Raw genomic sequence first — 13,747 nt, 5'->3', positions numbered from 1 at the left:
TCTGACAGTCAGTCCAATCCAGAAGGTGAGGGCATTGTCCAAGGTAACTGGCCTGCTTTTTGGAGTCAATGTCACAGGGAAAACAAGGTGGGGGAGTGTTCCAGAATAAAAGAGAATAAGATACACAACAACCAAGTGCAACGTGTGGAGCTTGATGGGATTCTGGTTTGTAATTTGTGTTTCAAATGATGAAAGGGATTTTGGGAACAAATAGAAAAATTTGAGGAGGCTGCATATTAAATGATATTAGAAAAGTATTTTTAAGTGTTTTCAATACAATAATGATATTTTAGTCAAATTAAAGTATGTCCCTTATTCTTGAGGCTTCCCTGATAGCTCACTTGGTAAAGAATCCACCTGCAATGCAGGAGACCTTGTTGGGAAGATCTGCTGGAGAAGGGATAGGCTATCCACTCCAGTATTCTTGGGCTTCCATTGTGGCTCAACTGGAAAAGAATCTATCCACAATGCAAGAGACCTGGGTTCGATCTCTGGGTTGGGAAGATCCCCTGGAGAAGGGAAAGGCTAACCCACCCCAGTATTCTGGCCTGGAGAATTCCATGGACTTTATATTCTTAGGGGAGAGAGAGCAAAAACAAATATAACAAAAGGTTGACTGTTGATGACTCTCAGTGGGTCTCTCAGCAGATAAGCATAAATTAACATTCTTAAGTTATGACAAGCACAGGTAACGGTTTCCCTTAATCTGATTCTTTCCTCATTTACGTAGAGATTCGGAAATGAATGAAGCCATGACTCTAGATTAACATATGGTGCCAATTCACTAAGTATCATAAGCATAAAACTGTGACATGTTCCCAAATTACCATGACCTTGCCTAACACTGGTCATATTTAAATATCAGGTAAATTTTTAAACTTGTACTGATCACACAAGGTTAGTGACTTCCCAGCCAAAATGGATTCTGTTTTGCTCAGCAGCTAGGCAGTCTGGAAAACAAATCAAGCAAATTAAAACCAAAAAATTTTATTATAAAGACAATGTTTTTATTTTATCTTTCCTACTTTCATCCTTTTCTTTAAAAAAAAAAAAGCACAAAGGTCTTTTATGATAGAGTAGATCAGCTTTGTCAGAAAGTTCTAGAATCTTTATTTGTATAATAAAGGCATTAGCTTAATCAATGTGTTTGAAAGCTCAAGTTTGCAATTATCTAATGTTAAAAGAAGTCCAAAATAATTGAATTTCAACCATCAGTCAGAAAAAAATCAAACGTCTAGCTTGGAAACAATAACAATCTAATGGACAAATAAAACATCACCACAATAAATAAAGGACTGAAGCACTGTCCTTTTTTCATCCAACATCATAAAAAGGTTTTTTGTTGTCATACATTTAAAACTGGTTAACACCAAATTAACTTACTGGCAACTGGGGAAAAAAAAGAAAAGAAAAAAAGACTACCACGATACAGAGACACAAAGCGAGCACGGCGGACCTGGCACAAATACGCAAAACGCACAGTGCCCACACCCAGAGCTTCCTAGAGCGCTCACCCCCTGATAACTCACCAGTCTATCTGACGTTACATTTCAGGCACAATGAGTCTTTTTTAAAAACCTTATAAACACATAAATCCAAACCACAAAACACCTCCTAAACATGACATTTACTCTAAGTACAAATGGATATTTGGAAATTGTATTCACAATGCCATCTAAACTAGATTTTGGGAAATTATAAGTGTATAGCTATATTGGGGCTTAAATTCACTGGGCCACATCCCACACATACTTTCTCGTCATATTTACCCTGGGCATACATAGTCTCCAAGTTAACAGTTACAGAATTAAAAACTACTGTTCTAGAAAAGTATCAATTTTTCCTGAATAAAGAGATTGGAACTGGTCCACTGTCTTTCACCCAACAAATGTTTCATCACAAATAAGTAAAGTAGCCTTAGTAATGCCATTTTCTAAGAGTTATAAGTATTTAAACATTTATCATCAGTAATGAGTTTTAGGCTAAAAAACCTTTTTTTTTTTTTGGCCTACTTTCTGTGGGCATTCTATTCCCTCAAACCTAAAATCTGTTACCCAATTTCTTCTCGTAAATATATACATTCAATGTCCCCTACCACACAAAAAGAAGTTCATTAACTCAAGTCATATAAGCTTAGTTCATTAACTCAAGTCATATAAGCTTATGCTTTTATTTGAAATAAACTGCATGAGAACTTGAATCCGTTCTAAAAGGGACTTAACAGGGATGGCAATATGGGAGATTGCACTCTGCCCTTCCATTTTGTTATATACTCCCTTGAAGGGCATCAGCTTGACATCTCTCTTGCCCATCCTTTTGCCTGAGCTACTGCACATAACCCTAAACCATTATATTTTGGTACAGCTCAATAGAACACAGCAAAATACTTAGGTTCTCGGCACATCAAACCATGAGCTGGAACAGCTCCTGAACTGTTCCTGGGTTTCCACTGCCACAATTTACGCCAAATTGTTACAGGATTAAGTGAGTCCATACTAGAATTTAAAACAAAATGAGAAAAAAATAATCAAAATCCACATAGTTATAGCAACTAATTTAAATGGAACCCCATCCAGGATAAAGGATGGTGCTGAATGAACAATGTGGTTTTAAAAAAAAGAAGAAGAAGAAACTAAACTAAAATGCTTTAAGGAAAAGCTCAAATTGGATCTCCATGAACTGCTCTGAGAGAATTTCAGAGAAAGCTGGAGAACAGAAAATAAACATGGAGAAAAAAAAAGGGTGTGTGTCCAAAACGAGTGGCCACATTCTGCTTTGAGGTTTACTGATGCCGATTTCCCGGCGTTTTAAGCTCTCTATAGTAATGTGACAAAACAGGCATATAGCTGAAACCACGCAAGAGGCTGGGTTCCTCTTGGCAAGTACCATGCACGGAGGGACCAGCATCTGAGCTGGAGAGGATCCAGGGAAGTGCCAACCATGGGCCAGGGGCAGGGGTGTGCACTGTGCAAATGGGTGTGCCCTGGGGCCGCCCCCCTCTTGGGTCTACCCTCCACCCCAGGCTAAGATGATGAGAAGAGGAACCAGTTCATGCCTAACCGTCCACAAAGACTCCGGCCGCCACAGCACAACATGTCGGGCCCCCGGGGTCCATCTAGCAGCTCTGCATGGCGGCTGCCCTGTCTCTGTGAAGACTCAGTAGAAAAGCGCTAGAAGGCTGAGCTGATCCCTGTCTCTTTTTTGCTAACACATAAGTAGAAATGAACATGTTACTTCCAGCGTACAGGAAAACCCACCGAGTCAACATCTGGATGGAAAACGGACCACAGACATATGCCCAGTGGCTCTGTTCACACCATGGGCGCCGATCACAGAGACTGTGATAGAAAACAAAGGCTAAGCGACCTAACTTGACACGTGGCAAGAGGTGTCTGACTTCTCGGTGCGCCAGTCTCGCTTAAGAGGACGGTGCCAGACAGTCTAGGAATTCGTGGCAGACGCACTGGCAGAAGCCATACACCATCAGGATGACGAGGCTGGAGGGGACCAGGCTGACAAAGACGACCCCCAGTGTGACCTTCTTGGAGACCAGTAAGTAGATGCCCAAGGGCAGGGAGCTGAAGTACAGCAAGCCCAGCAACCACACCAGCACCCGGATGGACGTCTGAAAGACCAGGGACGTGCAGTTCCACATGGTCCAGTTGTGCGACACCGCAGTGGTCACCGAGTCGAAGCTGGAGGGCCGGTAGAACTCGACCACGGGCGTGGAGCTGAGCGAGGGCGAGCTCTCCCGCTGCACCTCCATGATGGTGATGACCAGGCAGTTGGAGGACGCGTGGGAAGGGCTGACCAGCGAGGCCAGCCGCTTGGGGGTCAGCAACAGCTCGGTGGGGTTCTCGGGCAGGCACTTCTTGCCTTTGCCGCCGCAGGTCAGGTTCAGCAGGATGTTGTTGTCGTCGGGCAGGCTGCTGACTTCGTCGTCCGGTAGGCACGTCTCGAACCTGCAGAAAGGGCAGACGATGACGCCGTGCGGGGAGTCCCCGAAGTTGATGATCTTGCACAGGCATTTGGCACACACGCGGTGGCAGCACTCCAGCACCTTGGGCTTCCTCTGTTTCAGGTTGTACCGGTTGTAGCAGATCTTACACTCCAGCTCGTCTGAGACCTGAGACTCGGCTGCCTCCTCTGGCGGCTGACTGGCCATCCCCGGCTCTGTGCTTCCCGTCCTGGGCCGGACGGGTCCCGCAGAAGGAAGGCTTGGACGGCGCCTTCTCTCTGACTTATCACATCGTCCGAATCAGGCAGAGATGCACACAGGCAGGAAAAGGAGGGACAGAAATCGGCCGGGCATTTTCAGTTTCTGCGTATCGCTCTCTGTCTCAAACAGCATATTGACAAAGGCCACGAGAGGGGTCTGCAAAGGAAAAGAGATTCTAATATGGTGAGTGGTTCACTGAAAAGCGCTTTACGGAATTTTCTGAGCTTCCAGCGATTAGAAGTGGCAGACTTGAAAGGTTAAATCCCCAGCATCTTTTCACGTGCTTCTGCCTCAGGATATAGGAGAGCGTTATCTCCATGCTTAGCTTTTTTCAGTCCACAGATATGATAGTAAAGAAGGCATTAAGAACCTTAACGGTGTGAAGTACACTACAGAGCACTGTGTGTTCAGCTCAATAGAGAGATTTTTCTCTCTGAAATTGTACAAATTCGGCCTTTTTGAAGACAGAATGGGACACTTACCAGAAATAGATACATTTGCAGTTAAACTCCATTCAGTATAAATTAACTCTTTTAGAGGCTCATTGGTAATAAACTCCGATTGACTAAATAACCCCAATAGTGCTTCAGAACACACTAAAGAAGGGAAAACTTAAGGACAGATGTTTAAAACGTGTTTTCAGAAAGTAATTTATACAGATGAGAGTGTATTTAAATACAGTAGACTATTCTTACCTTCCCAGTGTAAAGAAATCTGTTACAAGTGTTTTCCTTATTTGACTACTCCATTTCAAACTTTCTGTTTCAATACCAGTCTTGCAAACCATGGCTGTACACATACATTCACTCAAAGAAGAGTGAAGCATATGACACCTAAAATAAGCATTATATCCAAGTCAAGTCTAATTGCCAAGACAGAGAAGAAAACACAGAAATGGAGTTGTTCAGTCGTGTCTGACTCTTTGCGACCCCATGGACAGTCACCTACCAGTCTCTTCTGTCCATGGGATTTTCCAGGCAAGAATACTGGAGTGGGCTGCCATTTCCTTCTCCAGGGGATCTTCCCAACCCAGGGATCGAACCCAGGTCTCCTGCATTGCAGGCAGGCACTTAAGCATCTGAGCCAAGAGTGTTTAAACACAGAACACACGTGCAGTTATGTCTCAAAACATGAAGAATCATGCATGCATGGCTATCAAAAAGTACTCAAAGTCCAGCCACTTGCCTACTTTAGCTCATGTAAACTCTCTCTATGGTGAACAGAAAGCATGATAGTTGCTATTACTGCTGACTTTGGACAAATGGCTGAAGACTGATGTCACATAAACAGTCCATTCTCAATTATTAGGACTAAAAGAAGGGAGCAGCAATGTGAGAAATCTCCAAATAATTTTTAGCTTTAATATATGTGATTGGGGGGTAGTAGATTTGTCTTGGGCTTCCCAGGTGGCGCTAGGGGAAAAGAATCTGCCTGCCAATGCAGGAGACTTGAGAGACATGGGTTCGATACCTGGGTCAGGAAGATCTCTCTGAGGAGGGCATGGCAACCCACTCCAGTGTTCTTGCCTGGAGAATCCCATGGACAGAGGAGACTGGTGGGCTATGATCCACAGGATCGCTAAGAGCTGGACACGACTGAGCGACTTAGCACACAGGCACGTGCAAAGATTTGTCTTAAATTATATTTTGCTTGGAAAAATATCAGAATGTATTTGAATTTCTGAGAAGACCCCCAAGGAAATAACAGCAGAGGGTGGTCATAAGAGTTCTGAGAAGTAGAATGCAACTATGCCAGCATTTTAAATTTGCCATGGACCCTACTGCCTTAACAGAGAAAAGCCAGTGTGCAGGTAAACTTGGATGGTTTTTGAAATCATGATTAACTGGTTTGTGAATATGTATTATCTTCCTTTTAAATTATGACCTTAGTTAATTTTAAACTGACTCAATATAGTACAAGAATGTATAGCGTAATGGCTACGGTGGTAAGATGTACTCTTGGTGGGAAAAGGAAGTCAATCAATAAGTTAGGCTCTTACCTCTGGCATCAGCCAAAAAGTATAGGTCGAGTTTTTTTAATAGAGTTTACTATTGCAACCCACTCCAGTATTCTTGTCTGGAGAGCTCCATGGACAAAGGAGCCTGGTGGGCTACAGTCCATGGGGTCACAAAGAGTCGGACATGACTGAGCGACTTTCACATCACTTCACTTTACACTGTATATGAATGCATGTATTTCAAAACTGCTTTGAAAGCTAATTTCTCTGTAACTACACTGACATGCAAAAAAGAATATATAGAACTTATTGTGATCATTTCACAATATATATATAAGTGACATCCGTTGGGATCCCATGGCCTATATCCCGCCAGGCTCCTCTGTCCATGGGATTCTCCAGGCAAAAATACTGGAGTGGGTTGCCATGCGCTCCTCCAGGGGATCTTCCCAACCCAGGGATCAAACCCAGGTCTCCCACATTGCAGGCAGATTCTTTACCAGCTGAGCTACCAGGGAAGCCCCTATAATGCTGTATGTAAATTGAATCTCAATAAAACTGAGGGAAATGAAAAAAATTTAAAGGCTGTGTGTGTGTGTAAGAATACATTGCATTGTCAACATTTGATAGTCAGCTGGTTACTTTAACACTTTCTATACCCAAGCTTCCTACCATTAAAGGAGTAGCAGGAAAGTTCTATTAATATGTTGAGCCAGCACAATTTTTATTTCCTAATTCTGGGAACGTAAGTTATTCACTGAGCCAATGTGTGTCTGAAAGTCGCTCAGTCAGGTCCGACTCTTTGTGACCCCATGGACTATACAGTCCATGGAATTCTCCAGGCCAGAATACTAGAGTGGGTAGCCATTTGCTTCTCCAGCGGATCTTCCTGACCCAGGAATCGAACCGGGGTCCCCTGAGTTGCAGGCGGATTCTTTACCAAGTGAGCTATCAGGGAAGCCTCACTGAGCCAATACTGAGCTATTATTTTAAATAAAGCTTACCTTTTTCACAGAACCACTCTTCATTCCTATGAACATGTTTAGAGTGTTATGATCATAACGTTCTAAAAATTCATACAGGGGCTCCTTGGTAATGTGCAAAAATAAAAATACTAAATGTTTAAATATCCAATCAAAAAGGTACCTACTTTATCTCTAAGGAGTTTTCTAGAAAACCCACTCTATTAGCTTGAAATACTTCATCAACTCCAGGCTCTGCAAGTGGCACTTCTGGGCAGGACTGGCTGACAGCCTTGAGCTCGGGTCACATCCCAGGAAAAGCAGCCAGCATGAGTGTCTTCTTTCTGGAATGGCACAAACAGGGCAGTGACTGTTCCTCTTGGGAGGACGGGGTACCACGCACTAGGATTCTTAAATACTTCATGTGTCTCATTATAATTCTCAGGTCCCCCTAAGAACTCAAGTAATAACCTAAAATCTGTAACTTTATAGGGTTACAATTAGTGGGAGTTGTTAATTTGATCATCTAAAAGATGGACACTGCAGCTCATTCCCACCCTGCATTCACTCCATAACTGTGGGCCTCAATTCAAATGCTGAATGAAAGAAACTAGACCCCAGAGAGCACACAGTGTATGACTCCATTTTTAGAAAGCTCAAAAAACAGGCAAAGGTAAGCCGTGGTAGGGACGCAAGTTTAAGTAGTAAAACCAAGAAGCCAAGTCAGGAAGTGATTAGCATGAAAGTCAGGACAGCAGATACACCTGGGTTTGGGCTGAGAGGCTTGACATGGGCGGCGCCTGTGAGCATCCCTGTCGTCCTACACCATCGGCCAGCACGTTTTTCTGTATTGGCATTACTTTCAGAGTAAAAAGTGTTTTGTTTTGTTTTGTTTTTTAAGTCCATGGCTAAATACATTTGCTACTTAGATAGCCCAGAGTTTTCTGTCCATGGATACTTTGGATCAACTTATTTTTTTCCTCTGTGATCTGTAAGTTCATTCATTTTTTTTTTCCACAAAATTGAGATGCCAGTCATTTATTTATCATGTAAATATCCAAGCATCGCTATAAATCAATATTAAAAAGGATGGAGTCTTTAAAGTGAGCAAATCTGGAGCATTACTTGATGAGAAAAACTAAACGTATGTCTCACTAGACACAGCAAAGAATCTGGCATGCTAAACTGCCTCAAAAACAAATACATGTGGTTATGTGAGGTGAGTGATGTCCTACCTCATCGTCTTAATCACTTTGTAGTACATCCGAGTATCAAATCATCACACTGTGAACTTTGAACTTACATAATATTGTGTACCAATTACATCTCAATAAAGCTGGAGGGAAAATAAATACAAAAAGTAGATTTTCTTTTCCTAGAAAAACATCTATTCAAATATCTGAAGCTGATATTCCTCATTAGCCACTTAAGTCTTTAATCCTTTTATAGATTATCTAGTGTAAGTATATACAAAGAGATAATCACCTACTATAATTCTTATAAATTAATTTGAGCTTTTGGACAAAGGACTAAATATTTTCATTGCCCTAAATGTGTTAAGGTCCATATAGTTAAAGCTGCGGTTTTTCCAGTAGTTATGTACGGATGTGAAATTTGGACCATAAAGAAGGTTGAGAGCCAAAGAATTGATGCTTTCGAACTGTGGTGCTGGAGGACTCTTGAGAGTCCCTTGCACAGCAAGGAGATAAAACCAGTCAATCCTAAAGGAAATCAATTCTGAATATTCACTGGAAGGACTAATACTGAAGCTGAAGCTCCAATGCTCTTGCCACCTGATGCAAAGAGCCGACTCATTGGAAAAGACCCTGATGCTGGGAAATATTGAAGGCAGGAAGAGAAAGGGATGACAGAAGATAAGATGGCTGGATGGCATCATCAATTTAATGCACATGAGTTTGAGCAAACTCTGGGACATAGTGAAGGACAGGAAGCCTGGCATGCTGCAGTCCGTGGGGTCACAAAGATCAGACATAACTGAGCAATTGAACAAAAAGTGTGTGGTGGTGACTACTTGACTCAAACCCACTGTCTCCACTACTCAAGTCCTTTGCTATTAAAGATGCAAACTTGGCTTGTATTTCGAACCAAAGTCCCTCCAGGGGACATCTGTTGTCCACCCACCCAGGATCTTTTTTTTTTCCTTTAGACCACACTGCTCCTTCCCACCTGCCACGGCTTCTTTGGGGAAGCCTTCCCCTCCCTCAGATTCTGTGATGTTGACAATGCCACACTGCCTCCCTTCTCTCCCAAGTTGGGATCCGTGACCCCGGCCTGCCTCACCCCAGGACTCCACAAACCCCGTGCTCAAAGGGACCACAGTCTAGGTGGGCATGCGACTCAAACCAGCCCTGTCACAGCGCCTTCTGAGGCTTTTTCAGTGTAAAGCTTGGAGGAAAGAAGAAACGTACTGAAGGCCAGGGAAGGGAGGACAGACCAGAAATAAATATATCGGGGAACTGTCATGCCATCAAGAGGGAGAGAAGCAGAAGATGGGCCAAAAAGAGAGAGAGAGAGAGAGAGAGAGAGAGAGAGAGAGAGAGAGAGAAGTAAAGGAAGGCAGAGATGCAGGTAAAAGCAAAAGACTTTTCATGAAAGCTGAACTGAGCTTCTGAACCTAATCTTGTGTGAGGTGCACGTGAGTCAGTAAATCCCCATTTTTGCTCATGTTAGATTTTTTGGTAGGATTTCTGCTACTCACAACACAAAGAGCCAGGATATAATTACCATGCTGCATTTAACTTAGAGAATTTACTGTGTATTTATATCTAGGCTTCTGCTTAGTACTACAGAAATTATAAATAAATAATTGAGTAAAACAAGCCAAAGCCAATAGGAATTCTTTAAAAGTTTCATTTGCACATGTGTGTGCATGTGCATGCCTGCATGCACACACACACAAATTTATATACAAAAGCATATAAACATTATCGCCTGTGTGTGTGTGCTCAGTAGTGTCCAATTCCTTGAGACCCCATGGACTGCAGCCCACCAGGCCCTCTGTCTGTGGGATTCTCCAGGCAAGAATACTAGAGTGGGTTGCCATTTCTTCCTCCAGGGGATCTTCCCACTCAGGGATTGAACCCGTGTCTCCTGTGTCTCCTGCGTTGGCAGGCAGGCTGTTTACAACTGAGCCACTTGGGAAGCCCCCAAAGGCATCATTTTCAGTTCAGTTTCAGCTCAGTCGTGTCCGACTCTTTGCAACCCCATGAACCGCAGCACACCAGGCCTCCCTGTCCATCACCAACTTCCGGAGTCCACACAAACCCATGTCCATCGAGTCAGGGCTGCCATCCAACCATCTCATCCTCTGTCGTCCCCTTCTCTTCTTGTCTTCAATCTTTCCCAGCATCAGGGTCTTTTCCAAGGAGTCAGCTCTTCACATCAGGTGGCCAAAGTATTGGAGTTTCAGCTTCAACATCAGTCCTTCCAATGGACACCCAAGACTGATCACCTTTAGGATGGACTGGTTGGATCTCCTTGCAGTCCAAGGACTCTCAAGAGTCTTCTCCAACACCATAGTTCAAAAGCATCAATTCTTTGGCGCTCAGCTTTCTTCACAGTCCAACTCTCACATCCATACATGACCACTGGAAAAACCATAGCCTTGACTAGACGGACCTTTGTTGGAAAAGTCATCATACATATTGTTTATTTATTAGTGGTCTCTCTGTGTGTTCCCTTTTTATTTGGTTAATTTCTCCTCTTCACTTCCCTTCACTGGTATCAGCCTGAAAGGCACTCCCTTCCCTCCAATAACCCATATTAACTACCTGCTATGTTTTCTTCCAGGAGAAGGCGATGGCACCCCCACTCCAGTACTCTTGCCTGGAAAATCCCATGGATGGAGGAGCCTGGTGGGCTGCAGTCCATGGGATCGCAGAGTCTGACACTGCTGAGCGACTTCACTTTCACTTTTCACTTTCATGCATTGGAGAAGGAAATGGCAACCCACTCCAGTATTCTTGCCTGGAGGATCCCAGGGACGGTGGAGCCTGGTGGGCTGCCGTCTATGGGGTCGCAGAGTCGGACATGACTGAAGCAACTTAGCAGCAGCATGTTTTCTTCCATATATATTCCAATGTGCATATTATCTATCCACGTACATATAATTGGAAAGACACTATAAGCACAGTTTTTTCCATTATTTTTCCTAATTATTATACTATATCCAGTTTTCTGCATCTTGTTTTTCCCACTAAATAAAGACTCACTTTTAAAATCTCTCAATTCAACCAATACAGCCCCAAATTCCTTTTTAACGGCTATATAACATTTCACCATTGGGATGAATGTGATATAGCCCACCATTCCTCCCCTGATAAGCATTCATGTATCTCCATTTTATCCTCCACACTAACATTACTGTAGAACACAATCTTGGAATACACACCCATGCATACAGCGTTTCATTTTTTTAAGAGAACAAGGAGTGGAATTCCTGGGTCAAACAGATGTTACTCCGCACACATGCTGCTGGATTGTCTTCTAAAAAGACTGTCACACAGACTTCAAAACTCAGTAATGTGAGAGCTCTTCTCCCCTAACAGCAATAGATGATATTGATGTAATTTTTGCCAGTCTGAGGGGTGATATGTCATGATTTGAGCGAGACTCTCTTCTTATTTGTTGGCCTCCAGGATTTGTTCTTCTCTGAATTCTGTCTTCATGTTATTGTTGTTTGGTCGCAAAGTTGGGTCCGACTCTTTTGCAGCCCCAGGGACTGTAGCCCACCAGGCTCCTCTGTCCACGGGATTTCCCAGGTAAGAATACTGGAGTGGGTTGTCATTTCCTTCTCCAGGGGATCTTCCCGACCCAGGGATGGAACCAGTGTCTCCTGCATTCCAGGCAGATTCTTTTCTGCTAAGCCAAGTCTAATTTGTTGGCCTTCTGCATCTGCTTGACATGTATTAAAATCTCATGCATTCCGAGATCTATTTCCAATGGTCTACTGTATTGCATTGATCTATTTGTTTAGCCATCTGTCTCGACCATAGTAACTTGAGTATCGTGGCTTTTTAGTATGTTTTGATACCTGGTAAGTTATGTCTCCTTGAGGAAGTCTCCTTTATTAATTCATTCAACTATTTATTAGGTGTCTCGTATGTTCCAGACACAATTGTAGGTGCTGACGATTCAACCGCGAGCAAAATCCCTTCTCTCCTGAGCTTACATTTCAGTGGTCTGGAGGGAGGCAATGGAGGAATTATTTTCTTGGCTATTAGTGGCACTTAACCTTCTGTTATAAATTTTCAGATCATTTTATCAAATTGGAAAAAAAAAAAACTGTTGGGATTGGAATCGCATCAAATGTATAAATATTAAGACTTCCAAGCAATTATCCTCCAATAAAAAATATACTAAGACTTGCAATCCAAGAACATGGTCTCTCACTTGTTCACAATCTTGATCTGTGTTCTTCAATATATTTTCATTTTCTCCATGTTTCATGCCTTTTAAAATTATTCTTTAGTATTTTTTGGGTTTTGCTACTATTCTAATTTGTCCTTACTCTTCATTTATAAGGGACTGTTGCTATTTTGGGACAAGAAGGAGGCTTTGATTTTATTTATTTTAAATTTAGCCACTTACCAAATTCTCTTATGTTTGCAGGATTTACTGGGGGTGTCTTGGATTTGCAAGGTATACATTGATATCACTAGGGGGAAAAGATAGTTTTAGCTTGTCTTTTCTAGTATTTATTCCAGTTATTTCATTTTTCTTGTTTTAATGAACTTACCACAAACACTAAGACAAAGTTAACAATTCCCACTAGAATGTAAGCTCCATGAATCACAGCCTTTTCTCTTTTTTATTCATTCCTGAGAACACAGACCAATATCCTGACCCAAAGGAGATGCTGGAAAAAACATTTGTTAAATAAATAAGTGATAGAAAGGTTTAGTTACTTAATAACTAAGTATTAGTTACACTACTGTAAATTTTGTGTTTTGCTGTTTAGGATGATACTGTTTATTTTGGTAAATGGTCCACTGTACTAGGGCTTATACACCAGGGCTTCCCTGGTGGCTCAAATGGTAAAGAATACACATGCAGTGAGGGAGACCTGGGTTCGATCCCTGGGTTGGGAAAGTCCCCTGGAGGAGGGCATGGCAACCCACTCCAGTACTCTTGCCTGGATATTCCCCATAGACAGAGGAGCCTGACAGGCTGCAGTCCATGGGATTGCAGAGTTGGACTCGACTGAGCAACTAAGCACTGCCATACTAACATACTTTCTTTCTATTCTTTCTGTTTCTGATTTATAGTTTTTATTAGTTGTGTCTATACATTTTATTAAACACTTTTCAGCATCTCCTGATATGACCATATGGTTTTCTAGCCCTAATTTGATCTGGTGAAGGATTTCACTGATAAGATTTCCACTCTTCTGTTCTTGGAATAAACCCTACTCAAATGGTAAAGAATCCACCTGCAATGCAGGGGACCTGGGTTCAGTTCCTGGGTTGGGAAGATCCCCTAGAGCAGGGCATGGCAACCCGATCCAGTATTCTTGCCTGGAGAATTCCATGGACAGACGAGCCTGGTGGGCTATAATCCATGGCGTCTCAAAGAGTCGGACACGACTGA

At 42.6% G+C, this 13,747-nt stretch overlaps 1 protein-coding gene across 1 annotated transcript; it reads right to left on the bottom strand.

Annotated features, from left to right (window-relative positions):
- Positions 1-1,094: 1,094 nt before the first annotated feature.
- Positions 1,095-4,363, bottom strand: RNF182 (ring finger protein 182). The gene has a single exon (XM_055574524.1). The coding sequence runs from the start codon at positions 4,163-4,165 to the stop codon at positions 3,419-3,421; it is 747 nt and encodes a 248-aa protein (XP_055430499.1). The 5' UTR covers positions 4,166-4,363; the 3' UTR covers positions 1,095-3,418.
- Between the last annotated feature and the right edge of the window lie 9,384 nt (positions 4,364-13,747).

This window comes from Bubalus kerabau, chromosome 3, assembly GCF_029407905.1.
Source record: "Bubalus kerabau isolate K-KA32 ecotype Philippines breed swamp buffalo chromosome 3, PCC_UOA_SB_1v2, whole genome shotgun sequence".
Lineage (NCBI taxonomy): Eukaryota > Metazoa > Chordata > Mammalia > Artiodactyla > Bovidae > Bubalus > Bubalus kerabau.
The sequence above is the reverse complement of the archived record's forward strand: the minus strand, read 5'-3'. Positions and strand labels throughout refer to the sequence as shown.